The sequence below is a fragment of the Acanthopagrus latus genome, chromosome 22, assembly GCF_904848185.1.
Source record: "Acanthopagrus latus isolate v.2019 chromosome 22, fAcaLat1.1, whole genome shotgun sequence".
NCBI lineage: Eukaryota > Metazoa > Chordata > Actinopteri > Spariformes > Sparidae > Acanthopagrus > Acanthopagrus latus.
Window position 1 is genome coordinate 20,972,770 of NC_051060.1, and position 23,484 is coordinate 20,996,253.

A 23,484-nucleotide genomic window follows, 5' to 3' on the forward strand; every position below is an offset into this window, starting at 1 on the left:
AGGACAGAAATGTTTATCTTGGGAGTTTTCCACACACCTCTGTCATCACACCAGGAAACGGTGAGAAGGCGACAAGTGAAATAGACGTCTGTGTTTCTTAAAGCACAAAAGGACGACGTGAACACTGAACAATACGTGGATTTTACAAACACAAGGGATTACACTCACAGCCATAAAGCCTATTATATGCATGTATTCCTCTGAAACCATTGTGGTTTATATAAAAAAGATTAGTTAAGGCTTCATCTCCAGGCATTTTATAGATACTTCATTTAATTCAAAATGACGGCGCTCTGGATTGCCAAGTATCGAGTATCTCTTCAGTGCACCTGCCCACAATTAAGCATTAACCAAGAGATTTTTAAAGTGAAAACACAATTTCAGTTCTGAAAAATGTTGCCTCTGTAACATGTCTCATTTCATAGGAGTGGAATGAAATTAAAACAAAAGCAAAAAAAAAAGCAAACTGTCGCATTATAGTTGGACATGCTCATTTGCATATCTAAACAGTGGAGGAAATCTGCACTTTTATAGCAGTTGCATCCATTTTTACTTATATATATTTTATTTTTTATACATTTTTATTCATATATTTCCATTCTTATTCTATAATCTCAAGTTTTTAACAGGTGAGTTGGGTTAATTATCATCCATAGTCTGATTTCTATAACATCTTATTCCTGAAAACGCGGATTTATTTATTTATCTTAATTCAACTTTAAGTTTTTTAGGGCTGTTGACACTATTTTATGATTCACAGAGTGGTGTAAAGTGATATATACACAAAAATTACAATCTGGCTGTTTTGCATTATGATTTGCATTATTTAAACTTCAAATATCAGAAAAAAGTCATACAAATAGTAATTATATATTTTTTTAAAAAATGTATTAATTCAGTCATTCATTCATTTATTAATCAAAAGATCATTATGTCTCAGTGTCTGTCAGACTCCAGTCTGTCCTCACTGTAGCCAGTTTACTCCTTCAGCCACAAGATGGCGTCCATGATACAGAATCCCCGTGTGGGAAACGCGGAAGTGTCCTAACATTGTTCCCTCTGAGACACCGTACAACAAACCTGCTGCTGCTCTGTCTTGGGATAATTATCCAGCAGCTCTCATTTTTTTTAATTTACACAACTATTACAAGGTAAGCAAGTTCGTTTAATGTTACTAAAGATGTTATAACATTAAATACCTGCCCGGTGTTATGGACGGCGGCCAGGCGGTGACACCGGGCAGCTAACGTCAGTCTGCTAGCCCCGGTAGCTAGTTTGGTAAGTGCTAACCGTGCTAGCTAAGTTAGCAGCGCAGCCTGTCATCTGTCTGGTTTGTTTTGTTTTTGTTTTATTTTAATCCAGCAACTGTTCAGACTGGCGCAGTGCTGTCGTGTTTCAGCTCCATGTAGCCACGTTATCTGACCGGCTGCTTATTTTGTATTTCACTCGTAGCGACGCACTTTCAAAATAGCAAAAGTGAGAGCTGTTAGATTGACGTCTTGTCCCGTCGTTTGGACCGCAGATTGTGCGATGGTTCTGACCCAGAGATGACCTGCCCCGTCCGCCGATGACCGACTGACAGTCCCACATTTAGCAGGTCAAATTTGAGGTGAGGATTGTTCCGATTTGACTTAAATCTACGCAGAATGAGTGTGAGTTTGATGGAGTCGGTGTCATCTTGTTGTCCCACAGGCTCCACGCAGGGTGATGCTTTCTGATGAGCTTGACTCCAAACCAGAGGTAATCTGTTGTGACTTTGTGAGTAAGACATGGGTTCACATCCTTGACTGTGCTTGTTCTTGTGTTGAGGCTCTTCTCTTCTTCCCATCAGCTGCTGGTGCAGTTTGTCCAGAACGCGTCCATCCCCCTGGTCCAGGGTCTGGAGGACTCGGAGTCCAAACACTCCTGCCTGCCTCTGCTGGCCCCGGCTGAGAGCTCCCTGTGCAGCCCGCTGGAGCTCACAGGTTGTCCCCGTCCACCACAGGCCCAGAACACATCAAGTAGTGATCACAGCTGACTCATTTCCACTGTCACTCAAAACCACAAGTGAAACTGTATTATTTAGTGTTTAAAGATGCTTTACAGCAAGAAGCCCACAGCTGCATGACGCCTCCACTGTCAACAAGATAAAAGATACCTCAGACTATCCTGTTAATCATATTTGTAAAGCAATCCTAGACCATAACAGCTTCATCACTCACGTCTGTGTAGTTATAGAAGAGTACATAACCCGAACTACGAGTGGGACAGAGTGTTGATACAACAATATATCGCATCCCTTCCTCTTCTGAAGCGCTGCTGCCAAATATTGATATTTTCATAAAACATGCAGCCACTCTACACAGAGTCTGACCCACCAGAGTCACCACTTCATAACTTCTGTTAACTTGCTTGGATGTAGTGCTTGTGTACACAGATTTAAAAGACTTAAGTGAGCCATCTTCTTTTAAACATATAAACTCCAGAGCTGTTGTTAGAAAAGCTTTTATCAGTTGCATTTCTACTTTTGTTTGGTGCCAAAAGCAAAAACACAGACAAAATCTGATCTGTTTAAGACTTAGAGTGAGGAAAGGCGTCGTCTCTGCAACATGTTCTGAATCTTTATAATCTCTTCAGATCTTGTGTGATAATGTGAAAACAGTCGGGTCACTTGTTTTGATTAACCCACAGTACAGAGTTTTATCACCCGGCTGCTTCGGGAGCTTCATAAAACTTTACTGTATTCGTTCACGCTCGCTGCTTTTGTAAGTATTGCTTGATGGTAGGCAGCTTCAATCAGTGACAGAGCTCTGAAAACTCACAACAGTTGTGGAATACACGAGCATCTTCACAACAAAACAGTCCATATGTACTTTAGGTAATAATTTGTGGATATTCTTGATGATTAGGATCAGGATTCCCTTTAGACTTGGATCACTGTCACATTGCATCCAACCCTCTGTTAGTAAAACAAGCTCTGACAGGCTCCACCTGACTGACTGGACGGACATCTGTGACGTGACATCTGCAACTTACCAAACCACAAATTACACGACTGCATTGTGTTCATCCTGGAAGCGTTTATATATTAAAACCTGCACTGTTTATATTTTTACAGTTGACACACAATGAATAACCCAAACCCTGATTATTTGTGGTATTAATGTACAGATAACGTGTCTTTTTTTCTCCTCAGATGGAGGACTGAGCCATGAGCATCAGAGTTCTCCCTCCCTGTCAGAGTTCGGAGGCGTGTCGGAGAGAAACCCGTTGGTGGTCCAGACGCACGCTCATCCACGGGCCTCACCCAGCCCTCCACCCATCCTCCATGACCTGCAGCAGTCCGACAGCACCTCCTACGTCCTGCTGAACCTCGCAAAAGGTAAATAAACCATCAGAAAGACAAAGTTACCTTGAATAGTGTTTTGCACTTTTCCCTATTTTGTTACAGATGACGGCTAAGTTCACTCAAAAATTCAATTTTAGTCGTAACATTCTGTCCCCTTTCCAGTGGAAGTTCAGGTGAGCTCTCGTTGGCCACATAACATTTCTGGAACAACAGTGTTGCAGCAAAACAACTGAAGTAGATGAGAACTTGTTTGAAAACATAAACAAAAAAAATTCAAGTCCCTGGAAACCCCAAGATGCTAAACGGGTTTGAAAAAAACGTTATTTCCACCTCATTCCTGTATGATGAATCGCTCCCTGGTGGATTTCAAACATCATTAAGACAGAAGTTCAACATTAAAGCTCTAAATTTCCATCTTGCGTCTTTACTTTGTGTCCTGCGCGGCGCTGAAAAGAAACGAGGTGACACATTTTCATGAACAAAAAAATGAGGGGAGAATTATTCTGGCTGGGAGAAATGATCCTTGGCAGGCACATTCTCTCGGTTCATCAGCCCTTGGCAGCCGAGCCAAAAAAATTAATTTTGGTCCCCTGACGTACACCTTTTGTGCAGCATGCTGCGTTCTGCCTGTGACTCTGTGAGCAATGTGACGGGGAGAAGTGACTTCTCAGGCCACAGAATCACTTTCTACCTTTTGTTAGACTAAATCTTACGTCAGGAATAAAGAGAGGTGCTTTTTGGGGCGTACTTATGTGTGTTTTCACCACGTCTGTTCACCCGCATCCTCTCAACCTTTAAGAATCTAACTTTAAAACCATAAGTGAGGACAATAATGACTTCAGAATCATGACCTAGAGACACTCAGGCCATGGACGATCCTGCAGAATATCACATTTACAACAAATTCTCTTGTTTCATGGTGATTCTCCTCCTGCCTTTTGCTCCCTCGCAGGCATCACAGCCTCCTCAGAGTCGCTGATCTTCGCTGCAGATGGAGCCGGGGAGGACGACGACGAGGGAGTCTCATCGGGAGACTACGGGATAGATGGCAGTGCTCCCTGGTATCTGCGCGTGCAGGAGCTGGCACACGACAGCCTGATTGCCGCCACGCGGGCGCAGCTCGCCAGAGACGCCAAGGCCAGCCAGGACGCCAGGGCTGCAAGTGTCAGTAACGGTAAAGTCACTTTGTCCTGTCAACACGAGCAGAAACAGAAACAATTACAGCGGTCTTTTATTCTGGAAAATGACGCTAAACAAACGGGCTGTCTGCGAGCAGCGAAAGTGGCCTGTGCATGACCGCTATCTGTGATGTCGTGATGAAAATGAGCCTGTGCACAGGAAGCGGCACATTTTTTTTTTTTTTTTTTCTCGATAAGATAACATCCTGGTCTACTTTCAGCAGGCATCAAAGACATAAAGAAGAGAAATGAGGTCAGTGATGAGAAGAAAATGTGGTGCAATCAGCACCGACTGAAACTGTGTTCAGCTTCTCATCAGAAGTCTCTCAATCAAAATAAATTCGTAGCTTCGTCTTCTGTCTGACGGCAAATATTCCGTCGTAAATGTCACATTATCGTCAAACACTGATGATGTCTCTCTTTGTGTTGTGCTGCGCCTGTCAGGACGTAATGTGCATTCAGTAACATATGGTGAATGACAAAGGTGACATAATTATCAGGCCGCCAAAGCTCATAAATGAACAAGTTATATTTTGTGGGTTTATTCTAGGGGTCGACTGAGACCGGCAGATTATTAGAAATCAAGTAGACTGAAAAATGATGCGTGGGAACGACATTCATCTACAGTAACAATGAAACTCTTTGTGTCAAAATGTTCTCATTACAATTACTCAAGTGTTGTTCTTAAGTACAATTTTCAGGTACTTCAGTACTTTGATTTTTTCTGCTACACTATACTTCACTATAGTTATTTAATACATTTAGTTACTGGTTACTTTTTAGATGATTCAGTGTTTATAGGTTATATATAATTGTGATGTGTTAGCAGTCACGTGTTGTTGTGTGAGGATGCTGCATCAGAGCCACAGTGACCCTTTTTTAAATCAGTTTATTTTATCGGCAAAAAAAAAAATCACAGATAATCACAAAAATGCAGAACATCCATCTGATAACCAGCTATCAGTCGGTCCGCAGTGAGTTTATTCTACAAGACCAGCTGCTCGTAGTCAGGGAAAAAGTCTGAGAACCTAAATTGTGGCCCCGTATTCAGTTAGATAAGAAGTTTGACTCACTCGAATAAGCCTGTAGTGATTCATGACAACAATACTGAGTAATTTACATGTTCTATGGTCTTTTTCATTTACCTACTTCTTCACTGTCACAACATCTTGGTGGGTCACAAATCTTAGTTTGCTGAAATCGTATCAGAGGGTTTAATGTTAAGGATTCCCTGGATCAACTGAAGTAGTAAATCTAGCAACTCGCTCGCCTGATCTGTCATAAACAAACAATCAAACCGGGATTTTTTTCCAGAGCTGATGATGACAGAAAAGGAATCAATCTTCCTTCTCATCTCCTGCTGATTCTGGCACATCGCTTGATAGGAAGCTGTGCTGTGAGTAGAAGCAAACATCACAATTACCATAGAAGCTCTGAGAGCGAGGCTAGTGAGATCCAACATGATAATAACCTTAAGTGTTTGTTATTTGACAAGCGCTATTAAAGTAAAACGTCGAAAGGCAAGAGAGAAAATAAAAAAAACATTAACACTGAACGCTGAGCTCTCTAAACACTACTGCTGCTGCCATGTTTGCCATCAAAATAAAGTATGCCGGAGTTGTTTACTCCGACTAAAATCACATCTTAATCTGTAGCCCAGCAGAAGTTATCCGTGCCTTCATCTCGTCTCCGTCTCCTCTCCATGAAGCTCTCGTCTCTGATCTGGGACAGACGCTGCCCTCCCACAGCACACAGCGGCGTGGCAATCTGTTGACCCACACCGGGAGTCTGTTGGCTCCATCGCAGCCCATTTTGACTCCTCTCCACAGGCCGCCTGTTAGATAAAGAGTCAACCCGTGACATTGAAGGCACCGTGGCTCCGAGCGACTCCTCTGATCTTTGAACTCCCTCCGAGACGGATTGCAGCTGGAGGTCGTGGTTAGGAAAGTGATACGAGCGCGAGCTCTCATTCCGACGCAGATCCATTCTCTGCGGTTTATGAGCTTTTACTTAAACGCTGCTTCATTGTACCTGCTGGGTTTTTTTTGTGTGTGTGTGTTTTTTTTTTCCATTGTATTCAGTGTCACATGGTGTCGGGGTTGAATTCCCAACGTGCTGAGGAACGATGTGCTCCCTCGTCTCGAAGGAAAAGGCCGTTCTTTGAGCGGATGGGAAAAGTGGCTTACCTCAGGTGATCGTGTGGCCTGGTTTAGATTCAGATTCTGGTGTTCTCTCTCATCAACTCCTTGTGACTTCTCCACATTCATCATTGGCCTCATTATATTTCTATCAGGGCCAAGTAAGGACAGTAAGCAGAGAGAAGCAAAAACAATGTTTGGACTGCGTGGATCCAGCCGTGACTGTCTTTTGAGTCTTCTACTGAGCCAGTGTTGCTGTTAAGAAAGAGCTTGAAATACTTTGTACGCCGTTAGATAAACTTCGACTGTTAAAGCTCCTCGATCTGAGCCGGTGTAATGGCTGCCCTCCCACTTGCTTGCATTAGATTAGACAAGTTCCCTTCAGCAGCAGGGTATCAGTTACGGGTGCATTACTGCTGGCATGCTGTAAGCTAAATTGGACCTGTTAGAGGCATTCAAAGCGGGGAGTCCGAGTGATTCCGAATGATTGCATTCAGGGCTGTTTTCTTACGGCTGTACTTGTCAGCAGGTCTCAGTCGGTACCTGATGATTAGCTTCTATGCAGCCGGGCTCCAGCGACCGACCGCCCAGGCGCTCCTGGATTGTTTTTTTTTTTTTCTTTTTTTGTTTTTCCTGCTGCTCAGCCCCGCCTCACTTTGCACTTCTGGTTGCCTAGGTGACCACACACACGGCCTGACAGCAGACGGGGACAAGCCGCCTCGGACCAGCCGCCCCCTCTCCAAGCAGATCCTCCGCTGCTCGTTCGAGGGCTGCTGCAGGACGTTCACGTGGCCGGCTCATCTCAAATACCACCTCAAAACACACAGGTAACACACAGGTGGTAACACACAGGTGGTAACACACAGCGGCGGGGGAGGTAATGGACCCAGGCAGCAGCAGCATCAGGATTAAACTCCCGTGCAAATCCTCCCTCATGTGGACACGTTCTCCAAATTGAAAATAATGATGAAACCTTGCAGGCTAAATGCTGCTTCTCACTATTTAGACAAGTAATTACACACTGTGGCTTCAGGTGTCACATGTGCAGCCATGTCTCAGCTGTTAATGGAAGAAAACCAAGCCATTAATTATTATCATTAATATCATTTTGAGTTATATATCTCTGTATTCCTGAACTGTCAGACTTCTAGATGGAGAAATGTGTGTTTTTTTTCTTTTTTTCATACCTCAGAATAAAGGACAGTTGTTTATAACCCATGTTTATAAATCTAAATCTAATATGTATTCCATGTATCAAGAGCTCCGTCTCTTTTTGTCCATAGGCTTGTAGAAAAAGTTGCATAGTGCACCTTTAAGTGTAGGTTTTACTTTAAAGCACTGCAGTTGCCTTTGCATGAGAATTGTGTGGAAATTGTCTCCACACAACTTTACACTGGCAAGAAATGTTATAAAAAGTCCTAAAAAATAATCAGTTTATTGAAATAACAGCAAGAATATACACAGATTTGTGTCTACAACACAGTTCATATCACTACATGTCGTCTTCATGTAGTAAAACTAAAAGGACAAGTTCCCCCAAAAATGAAAAGTTAGTCACTCACCCTGATGCCGATGCAAAGTCAGGTGAAGTTTTCATCGTCCACAAACATTTCTGGAGCCAAACAGTGTTGGAGCATCATCCTAAACGACTTATTTAAACAAAAACAACCAAACAATAAAACCCAAATAAAAAATGGCTCCATGCAGCTCGTCTAGATCTCGATCAGGATGGTTTGAACAGGCAGCACACCTGCTTCATGAATGGTGAATCCTAATACTGTTAGTTTAGCAGCTACAGTGAAGATTTAAACTTAAAACAGATTTAAATCTTTTTTTCATTTTAAAAACTGCATCAGTTGTTTGTGAGGAGCCATTCTCTGTTGTTTTAGAATGTTAAAAACAAATAAATACATGAAATATAACGAAAAACAAGTCCGCAGCTTCTTCAGCTGTTCAGCAGAAGGTGCAACATTGTTTTTCTGTGAAGCTCCAGAAATTTTTTTTTTTTATGGACTACAAAACCTGACAGCGAAGAGGTGAGGAGATAATTACTGAATTAAAATTCTCATCTTCGCAGTTGTAAGTGTACAGTTAGTGTGTTGCTGTTCTTCTTGGAGACTTCAGAGCTACACAGATGTTCTCCAGCGGACTCTGATCACACGGTGTTTCCCTACAGGTTGTTTGTGGTGGAGGCAGACAGAGCAGCCAAACAGGAGAAACACCAGCTGAGCCTTTTAGAAAAGAAGTGTGCTCTCGTACTGCAGGAGCTCTCTTAACATCAGTGCAAGGAAATCTATTTGCAGTCGCCCTGTCTGACCCCCTCGGTGGGCTGCTGCTAAAAAAAAAAAAAGGTGCACAGGAGACATCGAGCCTTATGTGTGTGTGTGTGTTTTTGTTTGATTTCCCTGCCGCCCAGGAACGACCGCATGTTCAGGTGCGGCGCGGAGGGCTGCGGCAAGAGCTTCTACGTGCTCCAGAGGCTGCAGGTTCACATGAGGACTCACAACGGCGAGAAACCCTTCATCTGCAAGGAGAAGAACTGCGGCAAGAAGTTCACAACGGCTGGAAACCTGAAGAACCACCGGCGCACACACACAGGTGGGCGGGCGGTTGGTGGAGCAGGAGCTGGACGCCTTTTTATAAAAGCCCCAAACACGCTGGAGGCAATAACTGACTCAGGCCATTTGACTCTAATCATTTAGTGCTTCCTTGGTGCATCCAAGGCTGGAGATTGAAGAGTCAGCAGCACTGGCGCCTCCGTTTCACTGCTGCGAAGAGTAACCGTACTCTGTCATGTTTTATTTAGGGCGACATTAACATTTTGATGGCCTGTTCAGCGGTCTGCTTCGCCCATCTAGGGACCAGTTAGCAGCCGGCTAAGCTATACACTGTTTGTTTTGCCCATATGTCTGGTAGAGCAGCTTTTCTATGGGCTGTAATATCCACTTAGTTGGATGAAATTCCATCAAAGTGGGACGACGGCGCCGCTCCAAAACGGCAACAAAATATAAGCTGCAGTCTCCACTTCCAGAGTGTTTCAGGCCGTTCGAATCACGCCCAGTAACGAGTTTCACTACTTTCAAGTCTTTTGTGTTGTGAAGTTCAACCATATGCATGTGTGCGTTTGTGTGTGTGTGTGTGTGTGGTGGGTGGCCGCTTCCAGGAGAGAAGCCTTTTCTGTGCGAAGCAGATGGTTGTGGGCGATCCTTTGCAGAGTATTCCAGCCTCCGAAAACACATGCTCGTACATTCTGGTGAGTTGAGTTTACAGCTGCACACCTGAGCGTTTGTTTCATTTGTAATTGGATGTAATATATCCTCATGAGTCTTTTTTTTTTGTTGTCATTGTTTTCTTTTGAAGGGATGAGTCCTGTTTAATGTGAGTATGTTTTGCGTCTGTGCTCTCCCCCCAGGTGAGAAGCCGCATCACTGTGGGATCTGTGGGAAGACTTTCTCTCAGTCGGGCAGCAGAAACGTCCACATGAGGAAGCGGCACGGCGAGGAGGGGCTCAGCAGTGAAAGCAGAGAAACAGGTCTTTCTCTCTTTTCTATCTCCCTCTCACACACACACACACACACACACACACACACACACACACACACACACACACACACTGTGCAGTAGGTGGTTATGCTAATCCTCGGATTGTGTAGCTCCGAGCAGCCCATACATTTTAAAAAGTGCATAGAGATGGTGTTGGTTTAAGTTACATTTAGGAACGTTTCTTGAATAATTGAAGACCCTCAGCACTTAAAAATGTATCATTCAAATGTTTTAGTCTTGAGGGTCGGTTAGCTGAAGCTTCTACTGAGCACACATCAGTTAAAAAAAAAAAAGCAGAGACAGCACAACTGTACCGCAGATACAGGCCCCTCCGTTAGACGTCTCATGATGGGGTCAGAGTCGTCTGAAAAGTACGTAATCGCCAGGTAAAAATGTCACAGTCACTCAAATTGCTCTCGCTCAGATTTATTAATAAATTAATAAATGAATGGATACTCGTTCATCTTCCACCGCAGCTGTTGAAAAATTCACTTCAAGTTTTTTTTTTCTATTCTCGGTATCGTCTTCAGGACCTCTTCAGATTCTCAATGAGCTCTTTACATTCCAACATATGGTCTAATTGTAGGTAATGAGATTAAATTAGGTGGATTTTCAGCCGTGGAACAATGACAGCAGACAGAGCATTTGCCTCCTGGTCACATTTTCTATGTGGCGGTGGGAAGCACCGCAGCTGAATCACCACTGAGGAAACGCTGCCAACGCTCTAATTATAAACAGCACATTTATTCGGGTCAGTCTCCCCAAAGAGGCTGGTCTTTTGTAGAAGAGGAGCAGAGGAAGACGCGGCTTCACAGCGGAGGGGTAGTTTCTGTGTTATTTATACTAACGAGATGAATTATTAAAGCGGCCGTGTTGGAATAAATACAGGCCTTAAAAAAAAAAAAAAACAGGCGGAAAAATTCAAAAGGTAACGGAGGAAGTTAGTGATGTGCAGGTTTCACTTTAGATGCTGATTTTTTTATTTTTTTTAAAAATTACAGTCAGTTTTTTAAGAGCGTGTTCATTCTCTTTTTTGCCTCTGACAGGAGAGGCTCTGACACACAGCAGCCTCCTGGAGGCAGACGGCGAGAACATGACATCCACTGTGGAGCCCATGAATCTTCACCACGCCATGCTGAGATCACCAGGTAGGTGTGAGCGCACGGATGGTAGGAAAACCCAAAAAGTATATACGGTGTGGACAGCAGACACGTGGTGGAACAGTGAACCTGCTTTAGTGCAGCTCACTATGTTAATGTCAGAGCTGCTGAGTCAACTCGTGGTGTTGCTAATGTCCTGTTAAGTGTTTTTCAGTCCAGCTTTTCTTGTCTTCCTCTTGCTGTCACGACTTTGAGATGTTTTCTTTCAGATTTTTTTTTTTCTCTCCAAACGTAGAATTCCGACAGCAGCTTTCAGGCCTCTTTGTTCTGTGGCTGTGTTGTTCTGAATGCTGATTGTCAGGGTTGATCCGAACAGCTTGTTGGTCGCTCGCTGTATTTAATACGACTCAAATTAGGATAGAAGACATTTGTGACTTTTTCTTCTCTAACAACACTTTCTTTGTTTAGCATTATCATCTAAGCAAACGAGCTTATAAATTGCAACTTTCGCACCAGCTCGTATGTGCATATGGTTTTGTGAGGCTGTTTATTCTCTTTAGATGTTCATCTCCGAACGCTGTAAACAGTCTGCTTGACAAACCCCTCCCCATCTGTCCTGCCTCGTTCCTTCTTGGTTGGAGTCCTGCTGTTCATCCCAGATATGCTGCTAAAATCGTTGGTTCCAACCCAACTATGATTTACTAAACTCTTAGACCATCTATAGTAGCATTTTAAGAACTGGAGCGCTCACGACTGTTGTAAAAACTCAATAATTGGTCCCATTCTGTCAAATTAACGGGGCTTCAAAGTGAATCTTATTAATCTTTTGATGCGACTTTGGGCTGGGCGCTGTGGCTTTAAAATAAAATGGCAATTTTTTTTAAGCCAAATAGTGATACTCGGTTAATATCTTGATATTTTTGAATCACTTTAAAAGCAAAATCGACAGTCAAATAGTCACAATATGTCTGATCACGTACTTCGATATCAATATTGCCTCAAAATGAGCTGCCTCTCCGACACTCGCTGTATTATTCACTGTTGAATTGTTTCTTTCACTATAATTTTTTAATGTATTGTTTCTGTTTTTTTTGTCACATATTAGCATATTATTTCTGTGACTGCATTATGTGTAAACTTCATAAATCATTTCTAAACCAAACACTGGAGAACTGTGCTGGTGAAGCAGAACTGTTGTCACAAGCAGACTGTTAATACAACATAATAAAATTAACTTAATCAGACATCTGTGTAACAACACTGATGAAGTTTCCAGAGTTCAGTCATTAGCAGATAACAAACGCAGACTTTTACTTGCCTTTAGATAATATTTCCCCCTCTTGGACTCTGAATACTTGTTACAGAGACAGTGTTACATTCTGTACAGTAGGTGTTCATGCACGTCCTTAAAAACCGGCCCGTCAGCATTAAAACCAAAAGGCACGACCAGGTGAAGTGTTGCAGAAAACCCAAGGACAAATACATTATTATTAGTTTTCCCTGAAGGGTTTCTGATGTTTTGATGACTGTGGCTAAACTTTAGTGCAGGTACACACAGAAGTCTCACTGTTAACTAGCATCCGATCGTGTTACTTGTCTTCGTCTGTCCCTCCAGGCTCTGCAGACTCCGTGGTCGTCCTCTCTCAGCCACATGAACTGGTGACCATGACGACCGAAGGCCATGCATATGGAGAGGACGTGGTGGCGCTGCTGTAGTCAGCCAGGGAAAATATCACACACTGCCTAATTCAGCGCTACACCGACAGTCACAGTGGACTTACACGTAGACATCTGTAAATAATTTAACCTCTGACTTTCTCCCCCTGTAGATATTTGTAATAAGCGATCGATAATGGTTTTATTTTGACAAGTGAGAAAATGGCAAAGTTTGTACAAAACAACCTTTCTTTTTTCCTCAAGTTTTTGAAAGCAAATACTCCCAAAGAAATACTGAGACGGGTTTAAAGAGTTTATGAAAATATAATGGCCGCGCACCGTTACGCGTCGTATCATTGTAAACACAAGTCTGGGTTTGAAATTCAGTTACGATGTTCACCGATGAAAATGAGTCTCACTTGATAGGATTGACTGTCACACTGAAATGAGCTGGGCACATGTCCATTATCCTTGTTACTTAATCACATTAAAACCGCTATATCACACTGCTGCATGTTAACTCTGGTCTTGCACAGCAGAACCAGCCTAACGAGCCAGACCGCCCTGTTCATCAGAGTAAAACACACAAACTAATCCAACCTAATTGTTTGCCCAGTGTAGCCCACAGCTGCATTAACTCGGTGTGTTATTAGTAACATCTTTCACTCAAATGTCAACCTCCAGTGTTCTCTGAGTAAGGCACACATTGCTCATTTACAACTCAATATATTAACATTTGTGAAAAATAGCTTTTTTTAAAAAAACAAAACAAAACAAAATTACAGAATTACTCATGAGGTTGAGTCTGCCATTATGAAACAAACAGCAGCTGTCTAGGGACATTAGATAAGGTGGTGCACACTCTGCTTTCGTGTTTTGTCTTTGAGCACCGCCTGAATCAGCAGCGTTTGTTCCTCCCGTCTCCTCAGTGGATCTTCAGGTTGTGGAAGTGGTCCAACGTGGCGCCCAAAGCCCAGCTTGACTCCACGTTGTTCACTTTCTTGGTCAACTAGGAGCGAGAAAAAGAAAAAAGACCCAACACCAAAATCACTCAAATGCCTTTTGTATTTATTGAAATAAAAAAGTAACAGAATTTTTGTGTCCGTTCACTTTTTTGCGTCACTTTTTATATCAGCGCTCTTTCTCACAAGGTCTTGGTCTCATTATCTTTAAGGTAATTAAGTTCAAGAATGAACAACAATTTCAAAACGTACTTTCAGGGATTACAGACAAGGCTCTGACACGCATGGTCACCATTATTGATGTAATGCTAAATAAAGACTTAAATTTAATGGTGCAATATGTAATAATTCTAATTTAAAGGGGACTATGTAGTTGTATTATTTTTGTATTAAAACTACATAATGCACCTTTAATCCATTTAAAAAATGAATATTATCAACCGTATGTGATGACAACGTGAAAAGCACTTCAAACAACAGAAACAAGTTGTACTTATTGCACCTTGAACCATCCTCTCATCTTTTGTTTTGGTTTCATGGTTTGATTCATACAACTCTAGTCTGAATCACACAAGTGTTTTTTTTTTCCCAATGCTTCACCACCTTTTTAAAAATTGAAAAATGTTCCCTCTGGTCTGTTTTCTGTATACGCGAGGTCATAAACCTTGTTGATTATGCTGTATCGAGCTGTCTTACCTGCAGCACCGTGCTCTCCTTGAAGCCGAACCCATCCTTGAGCAGACAGGTGATGTAGGTCAGGTCCATGCACAGGAAAGAACTGATGGGAGGGTACTTGGTCATCTTATTGCACACTGAGCGGACAAAAGGGGAAATCAGGTCTGTCAGGTTGGATAATCAGTCATCTGTATTCAGCTGAGCGGACGAGGGCTGGATTTCAGATAGCAGCGAGGACGCACGTCCAGACTATTGAGATGCGCAGCGCGTCTCAAGTACAGGGAGCTGCAGATCTGTCATTGTAACGATGCATTGCTTTGGCCATCTTACCCTCTTTAGCTCTCTTCTTGATGTCTCTGACCTCCAGCTTCCCTCCTTGGACCCCATCTATAACAGGGAGTGACTGGGAGTCATTTTCCTCACATTTCTAATGCTATACCATTCATTACCAGTGCAGATCCACACCACGTTTCTATAATACTAATAACAGTGCTGGTGCCCTTTCAGCTTGGAAGACTGGCAGAGGATAGCAATTCCACTAATAACTACACACCTATAGCTCGTCAAATCCACCGAGACAGGCGCAGATGACTCACAGTGTCCTGCCCCTGTCTAGCAGTGGAATGGGTAATAACATCCTGCTGGGTCCGTATAATTATGTAAGGTGTGTGTGAGTGTGTGCTAACCGATAAGGCCGGCATCCACCGCTCTGTCAAAGTAATAAGAGAACGCGTAGAACACATTGCTGTCTTGGAGCTCGTACGGCTGATGAATAATCCCCTTCACCACCTTAAGTACTTCCTGATAACAAAGCTTGTATCCTGCATAACCTGGAGAAGAAACGGAGACAGTGGTGTGAATTATGCATCTTTTGTAGGAACAACAATATGAATTGATGTGCGATTCACCTAAGTCCATTTTAATAGGGCTTTGGAAACATTACTGCAGGTGATAAATCTTCACTTTCCAGATTTTTTTTTTTCTGCATCTGTAAATCTTACTTTGAACATTTGTAGCCTGCAAAAATCCTGGTTTGAAAAATGTAACGATGATATTCAAAGGGATGTTTTAAAGCGTTCCTACAAGTAGTAGCTTTGGATTTACTGGACTCAACGCACTAATTACGCTTTTAAATAAACAGGATCTCACCGTCTGGGTCCCCGCTCACTTGATAGGTCAAGTCTCCAAAGCTCCATTCATCCCTGAACTTCTTTGGCAGGCAGGAGCTCTTAAACACTCGCCACTCCAACCCTGCGAGAGCAATCACACACACGACCCCTTTAATCTTCGAACTGGCTCAACAGGCCTCACACCTGGTCAACGCTATCTGAGGGTGACTCATGAACTCACTTACACAATTTCCTCTGCAGCCCTTTGGTGATTCATCTCCGAGTCTCACTTGAAATGTTTATTAGAAAGAAAAGTCTTGAAGTACATCCCCCCCAAAAAAAACAACAAAAAAAACACCTTTCTCTGTCGGTGCCTTCTTTAATTGGCAGGACGGGAAAGAAAAACACCAGAGTAAGCGCTCGGAGAACTGACTCACCGTTGTGTCTCGGTGTCTTTAAGAGACAGGCTCACAATGAACACACTGACCCCACAGCTAATGACACCGCACCACCTTTTCCTCATGTACAGCTCCAGTACCTTCTGCTCCCAGAGCGCCCAGTGTGGCCAGCCGCGCTGCCATCAGCCCATGTCCGAGGTAACTGCATCGAGACAAAGGACGCTTACACGGTTACAAAACCAACCAGGAACAGACTTGTGAGTGTAACAAATAAGTCATCCTGATAACAGGCCATCTGCATATTATTCACTTCCTAATGACTGGACAGACAATAGAAGTGTTCCTAATTAAAAAACATCAGAGTGAAATTGCAACAACAAAGTCTGCTGCATTTGTGTTATTAATATTATTATTGATGCTGCCCAAATAATAGGATTACTTAGTTCTTAATTAAATTCAAGGAGCTTTATTTACCATGACTGTGTACAGTACAGTGTTGCCAAAGTGAATGAATATCAACTATACAATTAGAGTAAAGGTAAATAACAAAATTACACAACAGTAACGATAATCATCAAATCTGTTACCTGTGAGTGTACAATTCAAATGTCGAGTTGAAGATGTCAAATCTGGCAACGTAATCAGCAACAGGAACACTTTCAATGGTTTTCTACAAAATAAAAAGTCATAGTGAGTTACTACTCAGCAAAGAATTTAAAGGGACAGTTCCACCAAAGACTATAAACACATATTTTCCCTCTTACCCGCGGTGCTGCTAATCGCTCTGGATTGTTTTGATATGAGTTGACAAGTTTCAAAGATACTGGCCATGGAGATGTCTCCCTTCTCTTGAATATGATGCAACTAGACGGCACTCAGCTTGTGGTGCTCAAAGTGTCAAAATATTCAATTTGAAAAACTCAGCAGCGATCATGATCCCGTTAATCGAGATAATGGTTAGGGTTCGCAGGCCGTGTTGTGAGCAGTTTCATGCTGAAATTTTGTCTTTTATCAAACTACGTCCGGCAACAATTTCAAAGCATCTACTCGTGGACGTGAGGCTCCGTTCACTCAGACACAAGAGTTTATTATTCAAACAAAAGCTTTTTGGCCTTCCATATGCAGACACATGTTTATTTGAGTTGTAGAGTGATAAAATTGATGTTACATTGTTTAATGTTTTATGTAGAAACACACAAATACACACTGATAACATTAAAGCTGCTTACAGTGTTTTGCAGACAAATTATCCAAGAGCACTCTGTGAAGAGCAGTCACTTTTCCCTTACACTGGAGAGAGGGCAAATATTTCTACGGCTGATATCTCGGAAATTCAGAAGCTTACGCCAAAACAAACAAGTTGGAAATCTAGATTAATTCATTATTTTTTTATTCAACTGCTAATTGTCCCTTTAATTTGAACAGCAATGTCTAAATATGCAAACACACAACTGACCCTCAGTTTTGGCAGGAAAGTGATCTGCGTAGATCCTCCGCCAAGATCCAAGATTCCCACTGTTGTCTTGGTTTGTGCTTTCAGGTGACCTGGAAACATTTCAGATAATAATCCGGCAGCCACGACAGAGAAGAGCTAATCGGTTAGACCTGAGATGCTATCTTCAAAAGGCCTATTTGACACAGAATGTGCAAACCCAAAAGCAGAAAAATCCCAACACTGAGCCTGATTAAGATCAGAGCTATCCCCCTGAAGCAATGTAGCCGTATGTATTCAGCCTATATTTGAGAGCCAGGCTCTCTAAAAAGACACTATGACGATTTCAGACACTAAGTTGAATTTGGATGTACAGTAGCTGAGCTTATTTAACACCATAATACCAGGAAAGATATTCAGTGTGTGTTGCAGACCATGTAGACGTGTGTTTACAGTACTCGCCTGTCAGAAAATTCACCGATATCCAAGCTAGGATTCCTGCATTAAAGAGATAAGCAAACACCAGGAAAACAGACATTTCAGGTGGAACGCACAAGCTCATTTTAGAAAAGCTGACGACAAATTCTCACTGAAATTATAACGCTTGGCACGGGCATAAACATGCGCAAACACGTGAGTAAGAGGGTGAAATGCTGACAGATCAATTACTAGGGCACAACAGACAATAACACATTTTCACCACGTAATTACAGTCACAACAACTTCGTAGTAAAGAGCAATTAAATTTTTCTTAAGCGTCATCATAAACGACAGCGTTAATCTACTGCAATTTAGCTAAACGTCTGCAGTAAACAAGGTTTCCTTATAGAAATTGCACAGCACACTAAAAGTAGGACAGAAGCATCACTGATGCCACCTACAAAGTGGCTGCCGTAACTGACGAATGTGCTGCTTGTCTGAGGTTACCTTCGTTTGTGCCATTCATTATGCTGACACTGTTGTCTGGAACCAAAAATGGAGATTCGTCGAACACATGTTGAACCTGTGGAGGAAGAAAAAGAGGAGAGGGTGGAATGAGAGCGATAAAGGAGGGAGGGAGAGGGAGAATGAGAGCAGAGGAAAGCAGAGAAATTGCCTTAATATTATCTACTGTAATAGTAGCTCATCCAGAGGTGCCCTCTGCTTGAAGGGATTAATTAATTCCTTCAGGGGGATTAATAAAGTATCACTTATCTTCCAAGGTGCCCCAGGGCCATCCATTACTATCTTATCCCCTCCACAAGACCCTTCCACTCTAAGCTCACACCACTCTGATAACAATTCTCTCCCTTTAGTCTCTGTGCCACCTGCCGTAGCACTGAAAATGTTTCTGCCTGCTCCTTCCATGGATAAGAGGTTGCACTTTCCTTTGAAAGTGTCAGACACTGTAGCACCCTACAATTCCCCTATGATTAAGCACTGCACTCTACTTTACAGAGATCTCAATGGTGTGTCTCGTCTCAGCACAGTTGCGCTCATTTTACCTGCTCCAGAAGAGCCTGGGCTTTATCCGGGGACAGCAGCCGAAGTCCAGCTGTGGCTCTGAGGATCACTGGAGTTCTCTTCCACTCCAGACGAGGCACAGTCTTCTTGGCCACCTTCAGCAGCATCCTCACTGTGTGCCCGGCCTTTAAAAAACAAAGACAATGCTCACTGCTCGAAACTGGCAACTGACAACAGGGTGACTCGGTTAGAGATGAGAAAACATTTCACTTGTTTGTCATTTTGCTTTTCTCACTTCCTACTTCTTTTGATTAGCAATGTGATCCCCTGCAGAGGGAAGCTACTGGCAGTGTTTCTGAATACAATGTAGAGCCAGCAGACCTTTCCCTCCGGCTCAATGTAATTGATTAGATTTGACAATGAACTCACCATTTCAGGGGAGTCGGCATATGCTGACAAACCCGGCTTTATGGAATGGAACATCTCATTGTCCAACACAGGCAGCTCCGCTAAAAGATGCAAGATCCACCCACATCAAATATGAAGCAGCTATTAAAAGCATTAAGACGCCTAAATCTGCTTAGCGTACACATGCTGAATATATCCCCTTATTCAAGATGAGACACGTTGACTGGAATCTGACAAAATAGGATTACCACCTCAGAAGTTAATAAAGTCAAGTATAACCTATGTCCCCTGAAGCTGAAGTGTACATGTTTACAGAAGTGAGAGGCTGTGAGGAAAGCTGAGGAAAGGAATAGACTACAGAAAACCCTGTTTGCACTGAAAATTGACTGATCTTTAAGTATTTCACTGACATCCTCACTGCGGTAAATACACATGATTTAACCTGCCTTTCACCCTGAATGCTGATATTGTAACACCAGTAAAAGAGCAAAGGGAAGCAGGTCCTGACTTACCTGAGTCACTGTTGATGAAAGTGTAAACATGGATGCGTGTCCCTGTGCTCCCTGCGTCAAACATCACTGCATAGAAGATGCGGCTGTGGTTTGCTGGTCGGCTGAGAGCGGGAAGGATGCTCCCGATGCTGTTGGTCAAATCCAGGAGAGATGTCTTGACCTGGGCTCGGCTCAGCCCTGCGACAGCCAGCAGGACCAGGAGTAGAAGCGGCCTGGAGAGCTTCATCTTCACTCTGGAGGATCAGCAAAAAACACAACAGGACTTCTTGGTAAAGCACCGTTATTCTATTAAATTGTGTTGAACTGCTCAAAAAAAGCAGCTCACACTGTTGCTGATTAGCATCGGGCGATGTTAAATTACAGCACGACAAGCAACGGAAGAGTACAGGGCAATAGAGTTATTTACAGGAGGTCATTTGACCACTCCCTGTCAGACTTTCCAACCAACCACAGAGACACATCCTAAAATTAACCTCTGTACCTGCTGAGTCGACGCCTGTGGACAATTTAGAAAAAACATCACAATTTCACCACGTTGCACTGGCGACGCTTTAGTTTAATCCTTTGATCTTGTTGTTCGATCGATACGCAGAAACTCAAACGCGTCTCAACATCTCTCTAAAAAAACTCTGATATGTAATGTCAGGAATTAGGGTTTCCTAACAGCCTCAGTCAGGTATGCTCTATGTGAAACCCCTCTGATCAGACACTGTCACCTGCTTACTGAGACAATTAAGAGAGTAAAGACATTTTTACTTTAGAAATATGACTACCTGTGAATTCCAGTTTTACATTTCAAGTAATTTTCTTGCACTTTAGTCTGGTGCAATTTACAAAAATTAATAGAAAACACTTCATCTTTGAATCAATGGCATGACTTTCCAGTTTAGACTGTAACAACTTGGCCTCCTGGCTTTGTCCCTTCATTCCTTTATAATGTATTAACTGCTGAAATGTTTCAGATGCAAAGTGGTAAAGAAGATGAATTACTATAGATGAATCCCTCGCAGATTTATTTGCCGAGTGCAAAGGGCGCACACTTATCAAGAGGTCATTTTCATTCGCCGCACTTGAAGCTGCTCTCTGCAACAAAAGATGCAAATAAATCAGCCTTCATACATTTTCAAAGGCCAGTTGTGTGTGTATGGCAAAATGTTCTCGGGGACTCGGTGCAACGATAACCTTGCCTTGACCGTCTCATTGTATGAGGGGTCGAACATCTTCTGTTTGTGAAAAGGGCATGAATTAAAAGGTGTATGACTTATGCAACTATGGTTTTTGCTGATGTCTCCAGTGACTTGTATTTATTTTCAGTGAATCTGTGGCTCCAGAATGGACTGTATGCTCAGAAGCACAGCGAAAAGTTGGAACTGTGTCAGCCTTGGAGAAGAAAACCTTACACGATTCACTCAAATCTCCTTATAATCCCATTTAGTTTTTGCAACACTTTAAGAAAACTTCCTTGTAGTTCATAAACAGCTTAAAGCAACATTATGTAACTATTTTTACCTTAAAATAAGTTCAAAATCATGTTGATGCTACAGTGACTTGGAAGAGAAAGAATGGCGCTTCTGTTTTTAAATTATCATATTAGGCCCTTTTTGGTGGTTTAGGATGTTTATAATGCTGGATTGTTCCCAGGCTGCCTCCCTTGATACTTAATTTAAAAAGTGGCTTGCCAGACAACGGCAGCTTTATAACTAAAATAAACTCACTTTTACTGTAGCAGCAACAGAAATGAAGCAGAAAATGTCTGCATAAATATCTACTGCTACAATAACCATAAAACTTAAAGGTGCACTGTGTAGTTTTGGAGAAGTAATTCAAACTTGTGCAACATTTATGATATTAATAATAATAAATGTCAACAATATTTATTTCTATAACTGAATGAAAGAGCTGTTCTCTGGGTTTTCCACAGAGATCTTTTTGACGCTAGAAAGCCGGCTCCTTTTACACCCTTTCATACTGACCAAAAAACACACCAAGACCTGCTAACATCTGTCTTTTGTCTTCAATTTAAATTTGTACAATCAGCATTTACGGTGTTTATCGGCTCCTGCGTCACTTGGCTCTGATGAAAAGAAAAGGCTAAATGCAGTGCTATTCAGCTCTACTCAGACATGATGCGATGCCATGTGTTGGAAGTGAAGGCTGCTGGCTTGGTAATACTTTTTCTTCCATCTATGTTCAGACAACGCAAAAAAGAGAAAGAGAGAGTGAAGTAAAAGATATGTTGAAAGTTTCCCACTGTTCGTGACTTTCTACTTGTCAGTGCTGTGAATGTGCAACTCTCCACAGACATGAGAAACAAGTGAGATGTCTCACACCTCAGCAGCTTCCATTGCAGCGCCACAAAAAAACGTGTCTAATTAAGAATTATACGGATTGAATTAAACAACTTTAAGGTCTTCTGGATGCTGTGTGTAATCGGTTGCTTAACACTAATTTCTGCATTTCAGGTGCATTTGTGATGAGGAATGTGACACATTATGGGGAAAAAACAAAACAAAGGCAAACTTGTCTCCTGACAATGTGAAACAGTCAAATGCTGCTGTTTAAAAATAAATACATATGCTAATTTTGTTGAACAGGTGAGAAGGATATTGAAAAGGTCCTGCAGATACAAAGAAAAAGAGAAAGGCATTGTGTTTTTCCTATGATGAAAGTTTGTTAATCCAGTCATGACAATCAATGTGAAGAAAATCTGCATAATGAACTTTTAAAAATACACATGGTGTAAGTGAACAAAAAAAGAGGTGTGTTATCAACCAGCGTCCTGTGGAGGGATGTAAATACCTTTACTTTCTAACAGAGGCGGCTAACGTTATAACAACAACATTATCAGTTGACTCTCTACACTCAGAATTATGTAAGAAAACTGTGAAAACTGGTAGAAATTACTAATACTGAGCCGACAAACTTGAGTGTCGGTGTAGCTCACATAGCAACTGCTGACTGGAAGTTTATTAATAGTCTTTTTCTTTTTCTTTTTTTTAACCGTTTGCTAGCTTGAATGCTACACCACGGAACGCTAACCGGCAAAGTTTAGTTAGCCAACTGCCGAACGTAACAACGGGCTCAAAGTGAAGACAAAACTCCGGGTAACCCTCCCGGCAACGTTTGAAACACACGGTAAAGAAGGTGTAGTCGAGTTGTTGGAGTGCTGTTCTGGCCAGTAAATACGCTGCGGGCTCACCATGATGACCGGCGGCTCCTCTCTCCCTCCATCGCGTTCAGCTAGCTCCTCGTGACGTCACCTGTGTGGTGATGACGTTGCTGGGAGCCTCGTGCGCGACTGAGAGCAAAACAAACATCCCACAAAAAAATAGAGGGTCATCAACAGTTTCTGTGGTGTCAGAAGGGTGTAAATAAACATTCAGTGGTTGATTTTCTGCCATCAGCTGCATTATTTCTGATGTTTACAGTTCACAGGAGCTGAAGAAAGAGGGATGTTTTGTTCCCCCCCACAGCAGTGAAATTACAGGCTGTGCATCGCTGAATCAGAATAAGTCAAGTTCAAACAAACAATCACAGTTTTTTTTTTTATCATCTGTGGAATCCAGAGTCATTGTCTAGATCTGCACACATTCTTTTACATC

At 42.3% G+C, this 23,484-nt stretch overlaps 2 protein-coding genes across 4 annotated transcripts; one reads left to right on the forward strand and one right to left on the reverse strand.

Annotated features, from left to right (window-relative positions):
• The first annotated feature begins 1,021 nt into the window (after positions 1-1,021).
• znf410 (zinc finger protein 410) lies at positions 1,022-14,036 on the forward strand. 2 transcript variants are annotated; one of them, XM_037085572.1, is made up of 12 exons: positions 1,022-1,151; positions 1,523-1,609; positions 1,693-1,740; positions 1,832-1,964; positions 3,176-3,361; positions 4,281-4,502; positions 7,321-7,471; positions 9,061-9,242; positions 9,808-9,897; positions 10,057-10,176; positions 11,234-11,335; positions 12,903-14,036. In XM_037085572.1, the coding sequence occupies exons 3-12, from the start codon at positions 1,708-1,710 to the stop codon at positions 13,001-13,003; spliced, it is 1,320 nt and encodes a 439-aa protein (XP_036941467.1). In that variant the 5' UTR covers positions 1,022-1,151; positions 1,523-1,609; positions 1,693-1,707; the 3' UTR covers positions 13,004-14,036. The 2 variants fall into 2 exon arrangements, with proteins under 2 accessions (XP_036941467.1, XP_036941468.1); XM_037085573.1 differs by having other exon boundaries at positions 1,031-1,151; positions 1,453-1,609.
• On the reverse strand, positions 13,244-23,212 carry entpd5b (ectonucleoside triphosphate diphosphohydrolase 5b). 2 transcript variants are annotated; one of them, XM_037085576.1, is made up of 15 exons: positions 23,082-23,098; positions 20,873-20,965; positions 19,883-20,115; positions 19,392-19,471; positions 19,004-19,147; positions 18,447-18,522; positions 17,982-18,017; positions 17,544-17,632; positions 16,675-16,757; positions 16,228-16,289; positions 15,730-15,831; positions 15,267-15,410; positions 14,911-14,967; positions 14,602-14,717; positions 13,244-13,952 (listed from the first exon to the last, which is right to left on the reverse strand). In XM_037085576.1, exons 3-15 carry the CDS (start codon positions 20,106-20,108, stop codon positions 13,869-13,871), a joined length of 1,299 nt encoding a protein of 432 aa, XP_036941471.1. In that variant the 5' UTR covers positions 20,109-20,115; positions 20,873-20,965; positions 23,082-23,098; the 3' UTR covers positions 13,244-13,868. The 2 variants fall into 2 exon arrangements, with proteins under 2 accessions (XP_036941471.1, XP_036941470.1); XM_037085575.1 differs by lacking the exon at positions 20,873-20,965 and having other exon boundaries at positions 23,082-23,212.
• Positions 23,213-23,484: the final 272 nt, after the last annotated feature.